Here is a 21,525-nt window from a genome sequence, read left to right on the forward strand (position 1 = left end):
GTTGATGCCCCACTCCCCTCGAACCACAATTAAGATCACAGATTTGAGGGTCAACAGCATCCCAGATCAATGGGGGTTGGGATCCAGCTTGCCAAAAGTCGTGACCCAGACTTGTGAACCATTTTCAAACAAAATTCATATGAAAATATTAAGAAATTTCAAAACAAATAGAAAGAAAATTGCGAAGATTGTTGAAGCTCGATTCCAATCTGTGCTTGAACATTGAATGTAGAACAGTCAGAGAGATGGTAGACATGGAATCAATGCCATAAAACAGCTGCTGCAAAACCTGTGACAGTGACAGAAAAGGGCTGCCTGCTGCTGCCATAGTAAATGGATTCAAAGAGGTAAAGACTCTGGAGAGGGAGGGAGAGAGAGAGAGAAAGAGAGAGAGAGATGATCGAGGAATTTTAACCTCCCTCCTTTTGGGATAATAGTCTTTGACATGTTTATTATACATCCCACAATTATTTTATCTCCTGATTTGTTTGCCAAAGCGTCCAACAACTTTGTTCACTTAGTAGTATAAAATTTTTTAAAATATGAACACATTACTTTACATTGAAAGAAATTAATTAATTTATTGATATTTTAACTTTTGTTATTTATTTCTATTTATATAATTTAATTGAAAGAATGTTAGCAATGTTCCTCTATATTCATTATGCCATCCTGAGTGATAACTAAAAACATACCACAATCCGTTACAGCATGCCAACTAATTGGCCCAAATAAGTGGTTCAAGTGTGCCAGAACCTGAAATGGCACACTGACTACACCCCCCCCCCCCCCTCCCCCCCTTTCAAGAGCAGCATACCCCCATTCTCGTGCCTGTAGCACTACAAAAAACACACTCTGGTCCAAGTTACTATGGTTGGCCCAAATCCCAACAGCTTAAACTTATGGATTATATGGTTTCAAAGTTACGCATAGATGGAAGAGTTGGGAACAAATTTCTTATAATATCTTGACCAACAGACAATGACCTCCTTCAAAGGCTAGTGGAACCTCAACAGTCTCAGAGAGTAGTTATACAGGAAGAAACACACTGGGTGAATAAGTACAAAATGAATATGGAAAAAAATTATGGAGTTCTCTTTTAAAGTTTTGGAATGTTTTGGACTCAATGAGAAATTTCTGATGTCTTAAAAAATATTTTGTGATTCCTTTCTCCATATTTTTCGATAAACTGTTGGTTTTTCCAACAAAAATAGGACACCGGACAACAGGATCCACTCTCCCCTTTCTGGTTCTCTTGTTCTCTCACAGGACTAGAGAAGGTATCTTTGATAAAATCAAGGTCACGGATGACTGTCACTGTGCCCTTTGTCTGAACTCTGACATTTGCACATTTCTTGGTTATTTTTCTGTATGACCACTAGTTATGAAGCTACTGTCCTGAGAGAACATTTACAGGTGTCAGGATGACTAGGCCACCAGACAATCAAGGAGATTGATAAGTCATTAAGAACATCCTAGTGGAAATATGGATGGGAGACCTACAGATGAAATAATATGTTTCCCTTTTTCATTTTTTGGGAGTGATGAAAGGAAAAATACTACTAAACACGCAGAAGTGCTTTAATAACTGACTCTCTTAGTTGAGACCAAACAGAACCATTCTCTTATATATATAATATTAGAAAATTGGACTGAAAAAATGATAGAAAAGGAAACCATAACTGAAAGCTGTGTCATGTGAAGTATTTCATAAAATCAATGTCATATGATGCCATGGCTATATTGCTGCAGATGTCCACTTGTGCTACAAAATTGTCTTTGAGCTTCAACAAAATCCATGCAAATCCAAGTCAAGCTTAAAATCCATTATCCCAAACACAGCATAAAGTGCATTTGAAATAAATGAATATATATATATATATACATATATATATATATATATATTGAAACAATGTTAAAGGGAAGACATAAAGCCAAATACAGCTCCTTTGGCAGTTTTAAATGTCTGGAATACAGTTCCACTGGACTAGGTTGCCTGCCCGCCTTGTAGTATCAGGCATTATAAATATAATGTTCCATATCAATGGACTATTAGTAACTGCGTATATATCAAGACAGAACAGCAGGGAATCCACCATTAGTTAAAACCACCAACGATCTCAGGGCTTTTAAATCACGCTGCCATGAGCTGGCTAATAGACTATTCAAATGTTTCAGGATCCTTTCTTCCTAGCAATACTAAGATGCAGACTTCTAAAGCTTCATGAGTTCAAGTTCTCAGTATTAATACCCAAGAAAAATAACAAAAGTAATAATAATCACCTGAATTTCGGGGATTGTTGGGGCGACATTTATTAGCAAAAGCTTACTCGCTTCAAAAATTCCAGTTCTCAAGCCGTGGCTGCAATGGCCAATATATATATAAAATATATCAGTTGGACTAATAATGAAGTATCACGAAGTAAAAGGAGAAAAAAGAATCAAAGAGAACCTTGAAAATTGTCCAAGGATTGCAGGGATGGAGCCTCTGTATAATCCTCGGACTCCAATTTGTGGAAGCTTTGCGATAATTTCTGGGAAGGAGAGTGTTGATGCTTGCACTCGAGTCTGAGAAACCAGTACACTGCTGTAAGACCTCAATTAAACATTCAATTTTTTCTTAGTTGCAATTATATGATTTGAGTAATTTTCATTTTTTGCGGATAGATGTGTTAAAATCTTGTTATACATTGTTGGCCCACAACCTAATAGCTTAAGCTTTTAGATCAACTTGTAATCAACATATACAAGGGCAAGATTACCAAGGAGGTCTTACTCCTAGGTTCTAGTCTTGTTGCCCACGTTTATTTTGTGGTTGTTAAAAATTATCTTATTCCCTGGAATGGGTGTTTATAGTTTGTTTATTGTTCCATGTGCAATCGGGCTGCATGCCGAGCAGGCAAGTGTTAAAAGCTTGTTATGTTGTTGGCCCACAACCTAACAGCTTAAGCTTTTGGATAAACTGGTAATCTGACAAAAGCATTGAGCAGGGCAGCTAAAAAAAATGTTTTGGGTCCATCCAGACTTGTTTAATAATCATAAACTAGCAGAAGCACCTACCAGAATTTCATTGCCTAGATTGCAGTAGACAGACGAATGCAGATACATACATAACCAGTAGCACTGTTAACATGATTGCTTAAAGGAACATTCTTAGTACAAAACCTAGTAATTTTACATGGAAAAAATGACTTAACACTTATTTCCTTATTAGTTTCTACTTGTTCTCACAAGTATTTAATTTGTCAAAGCTAAAGCAAAACCACTAACACTAGGAAATAGTATACAGTATAAAATGCTTTAGGTTTGCTTCCTGCAGCCAGCCCCAACGCCGCTGCAACAAAAGCAACATTTTCATTTAATAAATACTGAACCTACACATATAAAATTTTAGAACAGCCATTATGGGAACTTAGCTGCAAACATTTGACACCCTTTCCATGGAAACCTTGACCCAACCAACCATAAATGTTTAGAGATCTCTCGTGTCATCTCACAAAGACAGCCTTATTTGTAAATCATAAGGATAGGTTCAGGCACTTTTATTTCCATCCCTAGGCATGTCTAAGTAGGTAAGAAGGGAGAGAAAAAAGATTACACAGTTGTTAAGCTAAATAAGTTACCTTTATTGTATCGACAGGGTGCATTAAAGAGGTAGAAAGGGCACAAGAAAGGCCGCCTGCCAATGCAGATTTCAGAACACTCCCAGCAGGTATTTCTACTGGTGGTGCAACAGCAACAACAGTAGCAGCTTCAAACCATATACTCCTGCATATGTTGTGGAAGAGAGGAAGTTACATCAAGAAGGGAGTGACCCAGTGAACTGTGTAATGGCTACTCCAAAATATATCAAGCGCTTGGGGAAAAAAAAAAGCACGTAGGCAACAATCAGCAAGGAAACAGAAAGCATCTAGGAAAGTACACTCATAAAAGAAAGAAAGGGCGTCAGTTTTTGTCCACTTCCACACCAAAAATGCTCTTGATTAAATAATAAAATTATGAAATAATAAGAGCATCTCACCACGAGGGCAGTAAGCATTCTACTTCCTACATGGTTACATCAGTTCCAAGATCATGATGCTTTTATTTAACTCCAAAATGCAACAAATGAATATATTTCTTTCACTAAAAGGTTGGTTTCTTTAAAACAGATAATGCATTCTTTCCCACAATCTCATTATTTCCGAGGGAAAATTAAGCTACTCTCTCTCCTTCTTGCATATATTTCTCCAGTGAATCTTTTTAAACTTAAGGTTGCATTGTATTTTGCTCCAAAAAATTTTGTTCATAAAATAATACTCTTTCTGAAAGACCATTTCCAGAGTTTTGATTCAGAAACGAAGGACAAAAAAATAAAAAATAAAAAATAACAAAATAACAAAATAATAAAAAAAATCATTTCCTTGATTTTAAAAAAAAAAATATTTCTTAGCATTTAACAAGGGTCGTAAACAATTTCGCTCTGGTATCCAACTAATTATTTAACCCATCAACCTATATGGTCTCAACCATTGAGAAAAGGCACAGTAGCAAAGGATTCAATGAAAGATACATAGCTTTAGGTGATAAAAGGCAAAAAGAGACAGTGTAGCCTTCCCTGCACAGCAGGCATACAAGGCTTTACCAGGTTGATTATCATTCTAATGGAACTCTTATGATTCTCTTGATCAATCAGTTTAAATCAGATAGTTGAATGATTTCAAATAAATCTATCCCACTGAATACAGATAGTTGAATGGTTCCAATTTTAACCATCTGTGTTTGCTAGAGGTGCTTAAGCAGACTTAAGAAGAGCTGAACCTATTGAGGATTAGCCTGACAACGAGACATGACATGACACAGACACATCAACATCTTAAGAAAGTGGAACCCTAACACAGCAGGGAAAAGAAGATATTCAGATGCAATATTTTAAACAACATTCTATATGACAACTTTAATTTTTATTTAATTCATCTAAATAAGGGTTCTGATTTTTTAAATTTACAATAAATACTAACAGTTTTTGTAGTTCATGCATTATTCATCACCAAGAAATGGTGCAAGATATTAAGAATTTAAGATGTGAGAAGAAACAACGTGTTCTAATAACAATACCAATTCCCTGGCCATGAGCATCTCAAGCATCTGTTTTGCCTTCAATGTGTCTAATCAAAGTCTTCCAATTAAAAAGTTTATCTTACATAAATAAACAATACTAGAGTACATTGGTCAAGCTCAAGGAGTGTTCGAGAAGTATCAGTGTATAATACATGCCCAAGATGCAGATGGCTCTGTGCTTCTTTGCAAAAAGGCCCATGCTACTTGGAGATGAGCTACAACAAAGAAATTCCTACCAATGCCAAGAGACGGGTGATTAAACATCATGCCATTTGGAAATTGGTTGTTTTTGCAATTTTCTTTAGACAACAGATAAGTACCTTGCTTCATTTTTAACAGAACAAACCTTCCATGGAGGATGTTGGCACATGATTTTCTGGGCATGGCTTCCCCTTATTATTTTTTAATTTCAAATTTCTTAAAGATTTCCATCCCAAGTTTCATATAACCTATGAGTTATGACAATCACATTGGCCAACACATTCCTTGGTTTCTGTTCCTACTATAGACTTGTCAATACGGTATACTTACACATGCTTCCAAATTATACTAACAGTGTAACTGCAATTGCTTTCTAGTTTCATGCTTCTAATAAGCACAGACATCTCTGGACAAAAGTTTAAGGCATTTTGATGAAAAAAATAACAAAATAAAACAAAGTCCAAATTATGGATTCATATTCTACTCAACTACTACACCAGTTTCACTATTTTTGAATAAATTAATGGCTGCCATAATGAATTCATTGCCTGGAAATAATTAGAATTACTGACATTTTAAAATAAAATAAAATAAAATAATCCTCAAACCATCAGACGTAAAGAAATGAATTTATTTTATAAAAGTAACTATTGACAAAATCACTTACACTCATTATAAATCCAAGAACCGAAGTATAGATTTTAAATTCAAGACCATTCAACACTAAGTTACTTCTGAGCTTCTGCCAAATTTTACACAGAGTACAAACTATAAGTCATCATAACTCCACTCAAGAACCCAACTTAATTTATTGAGGATCATCTTGAAGTCAATCAAAAAGGAGTAGAGATCGATGACATCTATTTTTTCTAATAGAAAAAAATCACTTGAAAATAATAAGGAACTATAGAAGCAGGACATTTATTATACATCCAAGAGCTGAACGATTTTGAACAGAAGAGAATTCAACACCAAGCTATAACTATGTTCGAAGGACCTAATTCATCTTACCGAGGATCATCTTGAAGTCGATCTGAAGGGAGTAAAAGCATAAAATTCCGGAAATGCCCATAATAAATTGATCCTTCTGTGTCTGCATTCAGAAAACGCATCATAGCGACAGCATTGTCCTCGTTTGCAGGAAGTCCTGCATTTTTTAGTGATGCCAATATTTCACTTTTTTGCAGTGTCCCTGACTTGCTCAAACACAGAGTAGTATAAGCTCTAAGTATGGTTGGTTCCTTCTGTTCCATCAGGGACAAGAATTGTTTCCAGCCAAATGATTTTGAAAATAAGTGACTTCTAGTGCGGCGCATGAATTCCCGAGCATATCTCCGTGGAAGTTTTCTCTGTCTCATTGCAATTTCAAGATCTTCCAGAGTTACTTGACCATCGCCATCTCTGTCCAGCTCCTCAAAGAACCTCCTCCCTGCAAGAATGCATGGATTAAAATGAGAAGAAAATATTCAGATATTTCTAAAAGCAAAAGAATGTGGCAGTAATCTATCAAAAAACTGGTACATAAACAAGAAGGGAAATATATATAACAACAATCAAGCCTTACATTCCACTACTTGGAGTCAGCTATAGAAATATATTCTGCCATTTCGCGCATCAAGGGGAATATACTTCAAAAATTTGAAGTGTTGTCAAATCTTTTCTGCCTGCCTAGATCCAAGTTTTTCCCATCAATATATCTTACCCCTCCTGCATCTCCTAACGTCAACTAAATCACTCTTCCTTAGCAGAGTGTTACCTGGTCCGTGTTTCAAGTGAGCAAACCATCTTATCATCCACAGACGCTGCACCTAGAGGTCCTAGCCTATTGTGAATGTGTTTATTTCTTACTTTGTTTTTTATAGTTATATTGTACCACACACCATCTTAACATTATAATTTCAGATACATGTATTTTTTGGATATGTTGTTTCACAATTGCTCAACATTCTGCTCTATAGAGCCTAGATGCTCTCATAGTTGTAGCATATGCTTTCATAGTCATTTCATAAAATTTTCCCTTCAATTTTATGAAATTCTACAGTCACATAACATGACAACGCACACCTCCATTTTATCGAACCTGCTTTACTTATATGCATCACACCTTCAACTTTTCCTTCTGCTTGCTTAATATGAGATCTACTATTCCTAGTAATTTCTTGATCATCAAACTCAAGATTTTCTTCATTATTCCCCAAAGACTTAACAAAGCTGCATAACATATGGTATGTATTTTACTTATCTTGAAACTTCTAGGTTCTAAAGCATCTTTCCATTATACTACCTTACATCTTACCCTTTCTATTTTCATATATCAAAGAAATATCATCACAAAACAACATAAACCAAGAAAATTCATTTTTGGACGTGTAATAAGTTCATCCATAACCATAACTAAGGCAAAAGATACTGAAAGCACACTCTTTAATGCATGCCTATTGTAAATGAGAATTCCTGATTTCTACCCCTGTAGTCCTAACTCTAATCATTGAACAAATGGTATATATCCTCGATCACTTCTATATTATAACCTACTCTCAATTCTTTTCTAGAACCCATCAGAAACCTATAAGTCAATAAATACCATATGAAAGTTGGTGTTCTTCTCCCTAAACTTTTACGTTAATCTCCTTAATAATATATAGCCTTCGTTGTAGATCTCCAATGCATAAAGCCAAATCGATTTTTTGAAACCTCCCCCTCATTTCTAGTCTTGGTCTTTTTCAATTACCCTTTTCCAAAATTTCATTGCATGATTCACAAGTTTAATTCCACATAGTTATTACAATTTCAAATTTCACCTTTTAATTCCATAGTGGTTATTACAATTTTGAACAATGGCCTTCGTTTTTATGCATCAATACTAAAGTGCTTTCCACCCACTCAACTGGCATTGTCTTAGTCTTTATAATGTTGTTAAATAAACTAATAAATCATATTACCTCATTAACCCCTAAGCTTTTCCAAACAACAATAGATTCCACAACCTTTTTTTTCATTTTTCATTTTTTTCCCATCATACTTAACTTTTTGTGCTTTAATTTTACAAATATATCTTAAATTTCTGGCTGTTTCCTCATTTATCAATTCTAAGTTTAGGCCTTCCACTTGATTTTCATTAACCAGCTTATTAAAATAATTTCACCATCTTTTTTTAACCAACATGCTGTCACCTCCCCTTTTTATACAATTGATATTACCTAGGTTTATCCTCCTCCTTTTTCTAGCCCTAGCACGTTTGTCAACATTTTTCTCCCAATCTTTACTGCTTTGTGGGCATACAAATTATCATACATTCTAGCTTCACAAACAGCTTTCTTTACATCTTTTCTTGCCTCCTTACAATTTCAAAGTTTTCCCCATTATCATTTTCTATATCATTGCCATGTGTTATACCACTTTATATTTGTTGGAATACTACTTTACCTAAAAGCTTAAGCTGTTAGGTTGTGGGCCAATAATGTATATCAAGCTTTGGCATTCCCCTGTACGTGCAGGCCGCCAGCACATGCAGAGGTAAACACACAATAACAACATCCGTGATAGGGAAAACTATAATTTTTTAAACAAGACCCAACAGACGTAGGCAACAAGACTAGAACCCAAGACTTCCTGGTAACCAGCTCTGATATCATGCTAGAATACCACTTCACCTTAAAGCGTAACCTGTTACGTTTTGGGCCAACAGTGTATAACTGAATATCAAGCTTGAACAATATTTATCTTAACTGCTACATGAACATCCTCATCCCACCACCAACTCTCTTCACCAATAAAACCTCTTCTTTTTTATTCAACCTATTTTGCTATATTTCAAATGGAATTCCATATTATTCCATAAATTGTTCGGATCTATGTTTCTTCTACCATGCAATTGCCTTCTCTTATAATTCTATCCTTCAATTTTGTCACATATTCTCTCTCTAATTTCCAAATATGTTTTTTACCATTTCTCTCCCATTTTCTAGCGCATATATTCAATACTAATATCCTTGGTTGTGCAATTAGGCATTTACTTAGGATAACTTTACAATTATCACATGATAGTCTTTCTACCCTCTCATTTACGGGGGAAAAAAAATATTTGATTTTCATCTTATACACTCCTGAAGGATATTAGGCACTCATCTCTCTTTCTTAAAACATGTATGGTCAAAAGATCATAAGGCATAGCAAACTCTAAGATCATATCACTAGACTCATTTTTTTACATCCATATATGTGTCCTTCATGCATCCTCTTGTATCATTTTTCTATTGGTTGAGCAGAGGCACAAATTAGGCCTAGGCTACACAATGAGAGGTAGTCAATCTCCCATTCCATACTCCTTCCCACCCCTCCCATGATGCAAAGGTAAGACCTCCAACATGGAAGTCCCAATCTTTATCCCTCTTGTATCCTTCATCACACTAAACAAATATGGCCATCTAAATATGCTTCTATAAAAGTCTTATCACTCCCTGCTATCCCTTCAATGATATTCTCCATGCTTTCCTAAATTGCTTTGTAATGTTTTCATGTAAGCCTACTCGGGAAGCATAAGTACTAGAGTAGCTATTGCCTGAAAACCTTCTTAATGCTTATAATTCTATCCCAACTCTTTTAGCATGCACAACATAATCTTTTAAGTCCTTAGGTACAATGATGCCTACTCCAATTCTTATGTTTTCCTTTCCTAGTAAAACGAGTCTATATCCTATCTTTTCAATTTCCTAGATTTTTCCCCCACCCAGCTGGTTTCTTGTGGACAAATTCTGCTAGTTTTTCTTTTACTCATTGTATCAACTATCTCATGCTTTTACTCTCAAGCCTCAAGGTCACCATGTTCCAAGTTGCTAATGTAATCCTTGTCTCCTAAAAACCAACTTATTTACACACCAACATCAAGCATGCTGCGAGAACTCCCACAATTGACACTGTATCCAGGCACCCACACAGCGAGTCAGTTATAGGTGGCATGCCCACATTTTACCTACATCCAGGCGGTGAAAGTGCAATACTTCGCTCATAGGTGGTGAAAGGGCAATGGATAATGTATATAAATGACATGCTATGAAATCTAGCCTTAATAACTTCACACAGAATCCAAATGTGCGAATGTAAGAGCTTTGACGTATTTATCAATGGTTAAGCAAAATTTAATCAAAAAAAATAATGAAAGAGTATACATCAGGTGTGCAAAGTGCAAACCACCAAAAAAGTCCCATGGGCAGTGGCCAACTGGCCATAGTGATAACAAGCTCAGTTACATCAACATTTTGTAATGCATCAGAGCTCTGTTGCTTACCCAATGTAGGTTTTTTTTTCTTCTTTTTTTTTTTTTTTTGGAAACCAGGAACTTCACCCCTGGACAAGCCCAAGCAACATCAAACCAAGAAGAAACTGACCAGCCCCACATCCTGATGATATTTAATTCTTAGCATATGAAAAATACTATACTCTCTATGTAAATAAAGTAGGGAGCAACATGAAAAATGCTACAAAAATTTTTTGGGAACTACCATAGTGAAAATAAATTTTAAAGAAAATAAATGCATATTGATACAATTATACTAAAGAATGGAATTGGATAGTTTTAAAAGAGAAAAAGAACAGTGGCAAGCAGGTGAGACTTCTCCATGACTGGTGAACTGCCATGGGATTCTGCATTTGTCGACAACAGTAGAATTCAGGCATTTGGTATTTCCCTAATATACAAATTAATGATGAGATGCTGGGAAGGCAACAAATAATTTGCAAACTTCTCACAAAATTTATGGAAAAAAACTCATTTGAAGCTGAAAATCCTCCCAATTGTATAATTTTACTCACAAAATAGGCAAATAATGCAACCATCTTCTTATTTTTTTTAGATATTTAATATTTTCCTTCAGCAGCCGCATCAAAGTGTTCTAAAGTATCCATCAGAATTTTCAAAAGAAGTAGGCATTCAAATAAGCATATAAATTCAAAATCAATTTCAAGTAATAGAAAAATAAATGGGCCTTATTTTGGCCAAAATATGCAAAAATTCAACACTATGACTGAGCCTTACAAAAATATCAATCCTTGGGAAAGAACCAACCATGAGATCCAAACAATGAAGTGCACATCGTTGCAAAGGTCAGCTAACTAAGAGCAGTATTTAATAAAATAAACAGCTCCTACTTATTTTTTATAAAAGAAGAAACTTATTAATGACAACTAAAGAGATGCAATGAGGATACGTCATACTCAAAGGAAAATAAGAAAATAACATCAACCCAACAAGGCTCTCAAGTACTACTTTATTTTAATACTCTTAATTCTGTTGACCACATTGTTTGGGTTCCGAAGAGGTAGGAGAGACCATCTAGTTAGCTAGGCTGAGGTCAGCAGACCTAAGTCTGATTGGGGTTTGCACATTGGGAAGGTGGTACCCAAAAACATCTCCCTCATAGGCAAATGGCTTTGGAGGTTCCATCTGGAAGTTGACTCCCTACAGCATAAGGTGATCAAGAGCAGGCATAAGATCAAATGGAATGGGTGGGAGATGACAGGCAGTGGCATTACCTCTCAGATGTCCTAGGTAGCTTGTCTGTTCTTTCCTCTTGTTCAGTTTAAAGAGGGTAATGGCAAAAAAGTTCACTTCTGGGAGGACGTGTGGGTGGGGGAGTCTTTGTTGAAGTTGAAATTTCCTTGTTTATTAAAGCTTTCATTTCTTCATAACGCTCCCATCAGCTCCTTCATTTATTTGTGGGGGGTCCTTCTTGGGATTTCCATTTCTTTAGGAATCTCAATGAAAGAGGGGGCAAAGAGCTCCCTATCCTTCTTTCTTTATTGGACCATCATGTTCCTACTTCCTACCACTCATGAGGATGGAAGAGCATGGGAGGGTGATTCCTCGGGTACATTCACTTCTAAATCCTTTCTATCCCACATGTTAAACCTCCCTCCCCCCAACCTTTTCCCTTGCAACCACATTCTTTGGAGATCTAAGATCCCTGGGAAGATTCGAGCTTTTGGTTGGACTCTGATCCTACAAAGAGTTAACACTCATGATTTGCTTCGGAGGAGAAGGCCCCATAAAGCTTGCTTTATGTGTTATGCAAACAACAAAAAATGCCCATCTTTTGTGAATTGCAGGGTAGCATCAGACTTAGCAATGCCTTTTTTTCTCTTGCAGGGGAATCGTGGGTGGCCCCAAGAAAGGTGGGAGACTTGTTATTGGTCAACTTCTGGGGTTTTTTTTTTTTTTTTTTTTTTTTTTTTTGGTAAAAGAGGGCGGCACCTACATTTATTTATTAATAAATCCTCACTTTTGGCGGAGGAATACTGTGGTTACAAGTTAAAATCAACCAACCAAACTAGGACAAATAAAATTAAACATAACTAAGAAAGGAGATAAAAACATAAAAACAACCAAAAACAAAATGAAATACACCAAACGAAACTCTAGAGATGAACTAACGACGAACTTCTGGGGTTTTAGAAAGAATATAAATGGAAAAGCTCTATGGTTTGCGGCTGTCTTCACCATCCTTTGGACCCTGTGGTTTGAGAGGAATGCTAAGATTTTTAAAGGTCGCTCAACCTATCCACAATTACTCTAGGATAGAGCAACTTTCCTTGCATCCCTTTGGGTGCACTCTCTTAGATTTTTTCAGGGATTACCGCTGTCTGACCTCACATAGAGGGCAGTGCACTAGTAATTGATACTTGTACAGTTTTTCCTGGTTCATTTAGCAGTTTATAGTTTTTTGTATCTTTTGTTATCCAGGGAGGACTACTTGTCCTCGATTATGTACTTCATTTTTTGCTTGAATAAAATTGTCTTTCATCCAAAAAACTTGTGGATCCTTTCCTTCATTTCCAGTTCTTTTCCTTCTTTTGTGGAAAAAACAGTAGTAAGCAAATTGGAGTAAGCAGAATAGAGTCAGAATCATACTATGTGAATTATGATTCATGATTCAGTAAGAAAGCAATTCAGCACCAGATTTAAGAGAGGTTCCCAGTCAAATGCAATTATTTAAAAACACAAAATCCAACATTTTTAAATACTATTGGCCTCAAAACCTTTTACAATTTTTAAATACTATTGGCCTCAAAACCTTTTACAATATCCTCTAGAATTAAAATATCTCTTTTAAATTGTTTTTAAAAAAAAAAATCAATCTTCCTAAAACATTTTCCAAGTGTTTCAAATCCCATAAAGTCTTCTTTTATCTAATTATCGTCAAAATTTGTTTATTTGGAAGCTGGAAGTGTTTTTGGAATGAAGATTTTTATTTTATTTTTTTTATAAACAAAGAATTGTATTAGAAGATAAAAGAATATACTACAACAAAAAAAATGGAAAACAAAACAAGAAGAATCCTCCTTTTACAAGTAAACCAACTACAAGATCCAAAACAGAAAACAACTCAATGAAGATTGTTTTATAAATCAAAGGATAGTTATTTTTACTTTATTACCTTCTTATGAAACATACATTTCATGCATACAGATATATGCAGGAATGTATAGAATACATAATAACTCCATGTTCAATATTTTTTTTAATATATTTTTTTGTTTAACATTTATAAATGTAAAAGCAGCAGTAAGGTTGTGTACACTGTGACTGTGTGACAACCTTCCCCATACCCTCACAACCTTCCCCATATTCTCACTTCCCAATTCACATGATTTCAATTCACAATTCAAATCATGATTTGACAACTATAAGCCTTTCTTGTCCTAATAAATTTTCATTGCTTGTCAATAAAAAATACACACACACACACACACACACATACACATATAAACAGTATGCTCAAGTAAACATACCAGATACAACATCAATAATCTAAAATATTATCACAATGTCTCTATGTCCAGACATCCACTAACTGCTAGGTGAAAGGTACATTTAAGGCAAAAGCGCATAAGATGATTCAAGGAAATTATTTTTATTCACTTTAGCAAAGGCATTATTATAGATTTATTCAGATTACAAAGAAAATGAATTAAGCTCAGATTATCTAACATCAATCACCAACATTTTGAAGTATAGATTTTTTTGTTACTTAGTATTTAAGTATATTTCTTTTTGTAAGAAATATTTTAACTAAAAATTTTTAGTGCTTCAACCATGAAAATTTAATGCTTTTAAAGCATTTCTGCAGTTTCATCTCAACATCCTCCAAATATCACGTTGGAATTGTAACTATGTTCCACCAGCTACAATCAATGTGTTGTGTAAATATTTATTTATCTTTTTGATAAGTAAACAAGAATTGTATTCAAAGAGGCACCGAAGGGATTCCAGAACCCAAGTATACTACAATGTACAAGAAGTCATTTACAACACAAAAAATTCTCAAAAACAATCAGTTCCCCCAACAAATTCACTTCTGTCAACCCTCTACTAAAAAATATAAACAATTCAGCCATCCATCTGTCAATTTTTTTTTTATTTGACTCTATACCTCGGAAGTTCACAAATTTCTTTCCTTCTACATATCTCAAAAAATAGAGGAGTTGATTGCTTTTTTTTCATTTCCCTGCTAGTTTTAATCTCAGACCAGCCCCACAGCTCCTTATAAACTGACTCAGCTGAAACCTATGTTGCCCATATGCTCAAAGCCACCTCCCACAGCTTCCTTGTTCCATCTTTTGATTTCCTACCTTAGCCCTTTCAGTTTGCTTGCTACTACAAAACTAGCATGGCTCTCCACTTGAAAGCTGCTCCACCACTCTCTAACTTTGCTTGCAAAGCAGGGACTAAATTTTCGATATTGATGGAAATTGTAAGGGTCTCAATTTACGAAAGTTTCATTTTCAATTTCGAGAAACACCAAAACTTATAGAAAATATGGAAATTATGAATTAAATTTTAGAAATATTAAATAGATAAATGAGAATAATTTAGAAACAAAATTTTAAAAATTCAAACTTCACTTTTCTTTCTTGAGTTTTTGTTAAAGCTTGATATACATTGTTGGCCCACAACCTAACAGCTTAAACTTTTAAGTGAGGTGATATTCTAACATGGTATCAGAGCTGGTTACCAAGAGATCCTGGGTTCTAGTCTTGTTGCCCACGTTTATCGTGTGGTGTCTAAAAAATAATCGTATTCCATGTAATGGGTATTTATCATTTGTCAATCTCTTCACATGCTGTCGGATTGCACATGTGGGGGAGTGTTAAAGCTTGATATACATTGTTGGCCCACAACCTAATAGCTTAAGCTTTTAGGTAAAGTGGTATTCTAACATTTTAAATTCAAATATTAGAAATTTTAGCCAACATATCTTAAATTTTGGCCGGAATTTCTGAAATTATTGAAATTTTTCAAAAAAAATAAATAAATATTGTTTTCATTTTGAACCCTCTTCAATCCAAAATTTCGGCAAAATTGCAAAATTTAATACCATCTCGATAACTAAAGCACAATGATAAGGAGATAAGGAGGACCATTCATGTAAACTTAGTGTGATTGGAAATTCCCTAAACTTTCCGTATAAAATTCTAAACACTAGTCATTACCCCATCATACATATCCTTAATAACATTTAGATACCTACCACCTATTACCTTTCATACAACTTTCCTAAGTACCTGTTTATAGGCTTTCTCAAGGTTTACAAAAGCCATGGGAATGCCTATATTATTTTCTCTAAACTTTTCCATTAATCTTCTTCTTAGATATATAGCTTATGTAATTGATCTCCTAAATAAACCAAACTAATTCTCCAGAATGCTTGTTTGTAACCTTCGTTGTTCAATTACTCTTTCCTAAAGTTCCAATACATGACTCGTAAGTTTAATTCCAAGAGAGTTATGACAATCTTGAATATCTTCTTTACTTCTATATATAGCTATTAAAATGCGTTTCCACCCATTCGTATGCCATTTTACCGAGCCTTATAATCTTGTTAAATAAATTAATTAACCATATTATTCAGTTTTCTCCTAAGGCTTTCCAAACTTCAATTGGGATGTCATCCAGTCCTAACAGTTTCCTCTTTTTTAATCCATACTTCACTTCTTTGACTTTTGCCGGTAAATTTCAATTTTTTAGCATTTTCCTCATTTGTAAACTATAAGTTTAGGCATACTATTTAGTTTTCATTGATTAGCTTATTAAAAAAGATTGTTGCATTTCTTTTATATCTTTTTATTTAATTAGAACACTACCATCCTCATTTTTTATATATTAGTGCCTCTTTCACCTTTTCTTGCCTTCTTATATTTTCCAAAGTTTTCCATATTTTTACATTGTGCCTTAAACCACATCTTCTGGCCTTAATTGTTTAAAGATGTCCCAATCCCAACCCACCCCTATGCAGTCATGCAATACCACCTTCCTTTACAGTAATGTATCTTCCTCTTGATTAACCTTAAACCTCTTTTGTTATGTTGTTAATGGAACTAATCATGTCATTCCAAAGAGTGTTGTCTACATTATATTCCATTATCCGGCCACCTTCTTTTATCATTTTATCTTTAAATTTTATCATATTTTCTAGTGGGAACTAGTCATCCTATTGCAAAGATACATTATGTCCTATTCTAGTTTATCATCAATCCTAAAATTTTATTCTATTTTCTCTCTTGAGGTCCCACCAACTAGTTCTCTTACATTGATATATGTTACCACTTCTCTTCCTTTTAATACATTTATATCGTACTAACACTCAATATTGTGCATTTAAATTTTGGTATGGAATGACTTTAGATTGATCTATGCTCCTAGTTAATATGAAAATCTAGTTGACTTTTATTTTTTTCCACTCTTAAAGATTATCAAGTGTGCTTCTTTCTTCTTGGAACACATATTTCTTGTTATAAGACCATATAGCATAGAAAAATGTAAGATCTAATCACTCAATTTTGGGTCCATATCCGAATCCTCCATGAATCCTCTCAAAATTTATCATCCTTTCCTATGTTACCATTCAAATCCACCTTTATGAATATCTTAACAATCCCCAATATCCCTTGCATAATATTGTCTATATCTATATCTTCACAAAATTACCATTTAATGGTTTCCTCTAAACCTACTTGAGAAGCATAAGCACTAATGGCGTTTAGTATCTATTGTAAACCATCTCAATTGTTAAAGCTTGATATATATTGTTGGCCCACAACCTGATAGCTTAATCTTTTGGGTAAAGTGGTAATCTAATATGATATCAAAGCTAGTTACCAGGAGGTCTTGGGTTCTAGTCTTGCTACCCACATTTATTGTGTGGTGTTTAAAAAAATTATCATGTTCCTTATCATGGGTGTTATTTATCGTGTGTTTATCTCTCCACATGTTGTTGGGTTGCACGTACGAAAGAGTGTTAAAACTTGATATCCCACAGCCTAATAGCTTAAACTTTTAGGCAAAGTGGTAATCTAACATTAATTTTTATTATTCCATTCCAACCTTTTTTTAACATCTACAACACTATTTTCAAAATCTTGTCTACAATGATGTCTATTGCATCTCTCTCTCAGTGTACCAAAGTCCAAACTCTATCAATTTCTCTAAATTTTTCTCCTTTCTAAGTTTCTAGAAGGCAAATTATGCTAATATTTCTTCTAGCAAGTGTGTCAACCACCTCCATGCCTTTATGAGTTAAGTCTCTACGTTTCAAGTTGCTAATCTAACCCTAGTCTCTTGAACTAGCTTCTTCACCCACTCCCATCCAAAATGAAGTGGCAACCTTCACATATTTGGCACCACACACATGCACCCAGCAGGTTGCTTTGGGCAAGGATCTAGCACACTTTTTTATGTTTGTCACTAGACTAGGTGTTGAAAGTGCAATCATTGCTCATAAGGTGCCCAAGCAAATATTCTGCAAGGATTCATATCATGGAGATCTATCAAGTTGTATGCTAATTGTCAGCTACCTAATACAACCTCTTAGTTCAACATGACAATTAAAAGATTAACAAATGGATTAAAGACCAAAGCAAGTGAAAAATAAATGAATAAATTATTACCACTAAACGTGGATTTTTTTAAAGTGATCCCCACCATTGACAAATGAAGAAGCAAATTTATGGAAGCAATTGACATCTCAAAGAATCACACCCTGTTCTTTATGTGATCCCTGAGATTGATAAACTTAGAAATTGATGTTTCAAAACAGGGAACTCATAACTTCAGACAAGAATAATATTTTCAGTGTTTGGAACTCCCCCTTGAATTTCTTCTGTGTAGTTGCTCATATTACAAATTAAAAGGGCACAAAAGAAAAAAAAGGTGTATCCATGAGTTTGCACGTGGCCATGATGGAAGGAATTGACAGCACTGGAATGCAGTTACCAGTCACCAGTATAGCAATGAGACACAACTTCTCAGGTTAAATTCACTTTTAGACAGTTAATGAAAATCAACGCATAACCAAATCATGTAATTGACATCACTCAATCATACTGATTGCAGTCCATAACCATATGCCCACTTCTAATTGTAATAACCTGTGTAGTGGGAAATTAGTTGTATAGAGAACTACAAAACAGGTCATTAATTCCAGAAAAGAAATGATATAATCAGGATTTACAACTCTTGATACCAAGGGTGTACTCTGAGAGTGCAAGGTCAATGAAAACTTGAGCAATACGTGTTTATCAAGCAAACTTTGGACACATACCTTCAGCCTCTGTGTATCTGAAGAAATCCTGGACAGAGAACAGTTTCTTCTTGTCAGGATAGTCTTTAGAAGGCCGACCTAACTGTGAAACAAGCTCAATTAATTCTGCCAGTGAAACAGTCGATAGTGTTGATCTCAAACGCTCAACATTTGATAAAGGAATGCTGAGTAACCCATTAGCCAGCTTCTGTGGCGAACTGCCACCTGATTCTTCCCTACCACCTGTACCATCGCTATCATCACCCTCTTCTTTGACTGGAGAATCTACTCCAATGATGCTTGACGGCGCACCTCCCACTCTTGCAAATCTTAAATTTCCCAAAAATCCATTGACATCTACCTTTTTACCTTCCAAAATACCTGTAACTGCCTTTAGGTGATCAAACTGGGGGGACGAAGAAGGTTTAGAAGTATCACAACTCTTTTGACTCCTGTCTTGCAAACCCTGATCAAACTTCTGCAAATTTTGATTGAACTGGTCAAGAATAAAGCCTATAAAGCATTCTAGTGATGTGTGTTTTTCTTCTTTATCGGTCTTAACATCGTTCTGAAATGCTCTAACAGACTGACAATTTGATGGCCTCTGCTTCCATTCACACATAACCCTCGATTGTGATACTTCTGTGCATGAATGTGCCCGTGTCCCATCTTCATTATTTGATTTCTGAAACCGCTTCTTACCCATTTTAAATGGACTCGGAAAAGCCTGAGCAAAACTATTAAGCAACAGAGACCAAGACAACGCAAATTGCAAGCAATTCACACAAGACCCATCTTCTTTATCAAAATCTCTATCTTTCATCTCTCCCTTCGATGCCTCCTTCTTATGGCAATTAGTCCCAGAGTTGGGCAAAAACATTCCAAAAAATGTCTTGATGGGTAACCTGATAGACAAACCTTTCTTCCTCTCATCAGGAACCACATACTGTGCATTTTTCTTCTTCACGGAGCAGATCTGAACCTTTGTATTAATCTTATCAACACCATTCAGTTGTTTAAGAACATCCAGATTATTGGTCCCGTTCTTAGAACCTGACCAGCAATGCTCCAGGTCTTTCGCAGCTTTTTGTAGACCCAATTCAATTGGCGAAAGTGCTTCTTTAACAACTTGAAGCGAGTTAAAGAAGGATTCGACCGGGTCATTCCCAGACAACATCACTAAACCCACGAATTTAGCACCTATATATCTCAAACTTCACCAAATCTTGCACCGATTCATGCAAAATAAAAACATCAACAGCAACAATACGACGCGCAAATCAACCCGCATCAAGCAATAAAAAATAGAAGACCGAATCTCTGCAATCAACCATAAATTATACAAACAAAATAATCAAAAAAAAAAAAAAACAAGTGGAGAAACAAATGCGCATGCAATAATGGATTCTCAGCAAACCCCAAGTGTACGGAGAATCCACCAACAGGTGAATCCAGTCAGAAACCGGAGCTCTAGAGTACAGATGAATCAGCTTAAAGAGTGCTTAAAAAAAAAAAAAAACTGCAGATAAGAGCGGAGTGAATCGTAGATTGAAAGGATTGATTACCTTCCACAATTAGAGCTTGATTCTAGCTTCGATTTCACGCTAAATTGAATGGGAGTTGTGGACAATCCTGCGAGCGAGATATCTGGTGACTGAAGAAGAAGAGCCCTCTTATTTTTTTCATTTTCTTTAATTTCTATAAAACAAAAAAACAAAAACAAAATAGGAAAAATGGTAAATAAAAACGTTAATAGGAGCTTTTAACTGATTTTTAATAATTTGGATAAGGAGTGGATAGACATCGACGCAAAGCCTCGTGGGACGGATGATGCTTTGGGTTTTCCCGTTTTGGATTCTATGAATGTATCAGCCCTCCACAGTTTATTTTTTATGTCTAAAGACTAAAATGATAATTTGATTTTTTTTATTTTTAAATAAATTATTAATTATAATTTTTATTTTTCTAATAAAATAATAAAACTATCTTTTATAAAAACCTTTTTCCCCTATAAAATATTTAAAAAGATAAATATTGCTGCCAAAATTTATCATTATCATCAATCACCAGCAAAGGAAATAGTTTAAAAGATCTATAAAATACTTCGAGATTCACTCCAATACCTAAATTTAGAAATTTAAAATGATCATATATATTCAGAATATAGAATTATGATTTCCCTACTAATAAATGTTTATTTGGATTGCAAAGATTATACTTTGGATATGAATATGTTATTAAACAATAAAGATTGGTGTACTAACGTCTCAATTTAATTACCCAATGTTACCTCTTTTCTATTAATCCTTTGGTGTCTTTTATTTTTTGACCTTTCATAAGTTAACGTCGAATTTGATGTCAAGATTTCTGTTCGATTATATTAATAAAATTATTATTTAATACTTAATAAACTAAATGTGAAATGCTATCAATTTTTTTGGAACTTCAAGTATTGTTTATTTTTTTAAGTTGTGTTGTTATTCATATCTTATCTTTTTTTTTCTAATATTAAAAACATCTTATTAGGAAATTAGATGATAAATTACTTGACTCAAGATCTAATTCAAATTCGATATTAAAAATTCATATATATTATTGATAAGTTGGATTATCTTAATATTAATTGATTAATGTATTTTGCATTGTCATG

The 21,525-nt window shown here is 34.6% G+C and overlaps 1 protein-coding gene across 1 annotated transcript in view; it reads right to left on the reverse strand.

The window, feature by feature from the left end:
* LOC131165958 (calcium-dependent mitochondrial ATP-magnesium/phosphate carrier protein 1) overlaps window positions 1–20,755 on the reverse strand; it is a 28,234-nt gene extending 7,479 nt beyond the window's left edge. Inside the window, exons 1-6 of the mRNA XM_058124145.1 lie at window positions 20,441–20,755; window positions 18,897–20,195; window positions 6,313–6,730; window positions 3,624–3,768; window positions 2,453–2,568; window positions 2,284–2,362 (exon numbers count right to left, since the gene is read on the reverse strand). Of these exons, the coding sequence (XP_057980128.1) occupies window positions 2,284–2,362; window positions 2,453–2,568; window positions 3,624–3,768; window positions 6,313–6,730; window positions 18,897–20,052 (1,914 nt within the window). The 5' untranslated portion in view covers window positions 20,053–20,195; window positions 20,441–20,755. The remainder of the gene's footprint in view (window positions 1–2,283; window positions 2,363–2,452; window positions 2,569–3,623; window positions 3,769–6,312; window positions 6,731–18,896; window positions 20,196–20,440) is intronic.
* Window positions 20,756–21,525: the final 770 nt, after the last annotated feature.

Source organism: Malania oleifera, chromosome 10 (genome assembly GCF_029873635.1).
Source record: "Malania oleifera isolate guangnan ecotype guangnan chromosome 10, ASM2987363v1, whole genome shotgun sequence".
Classification (NCBI taxonomy): domain Eukaryota; kingdom Viridiplantae; phylum Streptophyta; class Magnoliopsida; order Santalales; family Ximeniaceae; genus Malania; species Malania oleifera.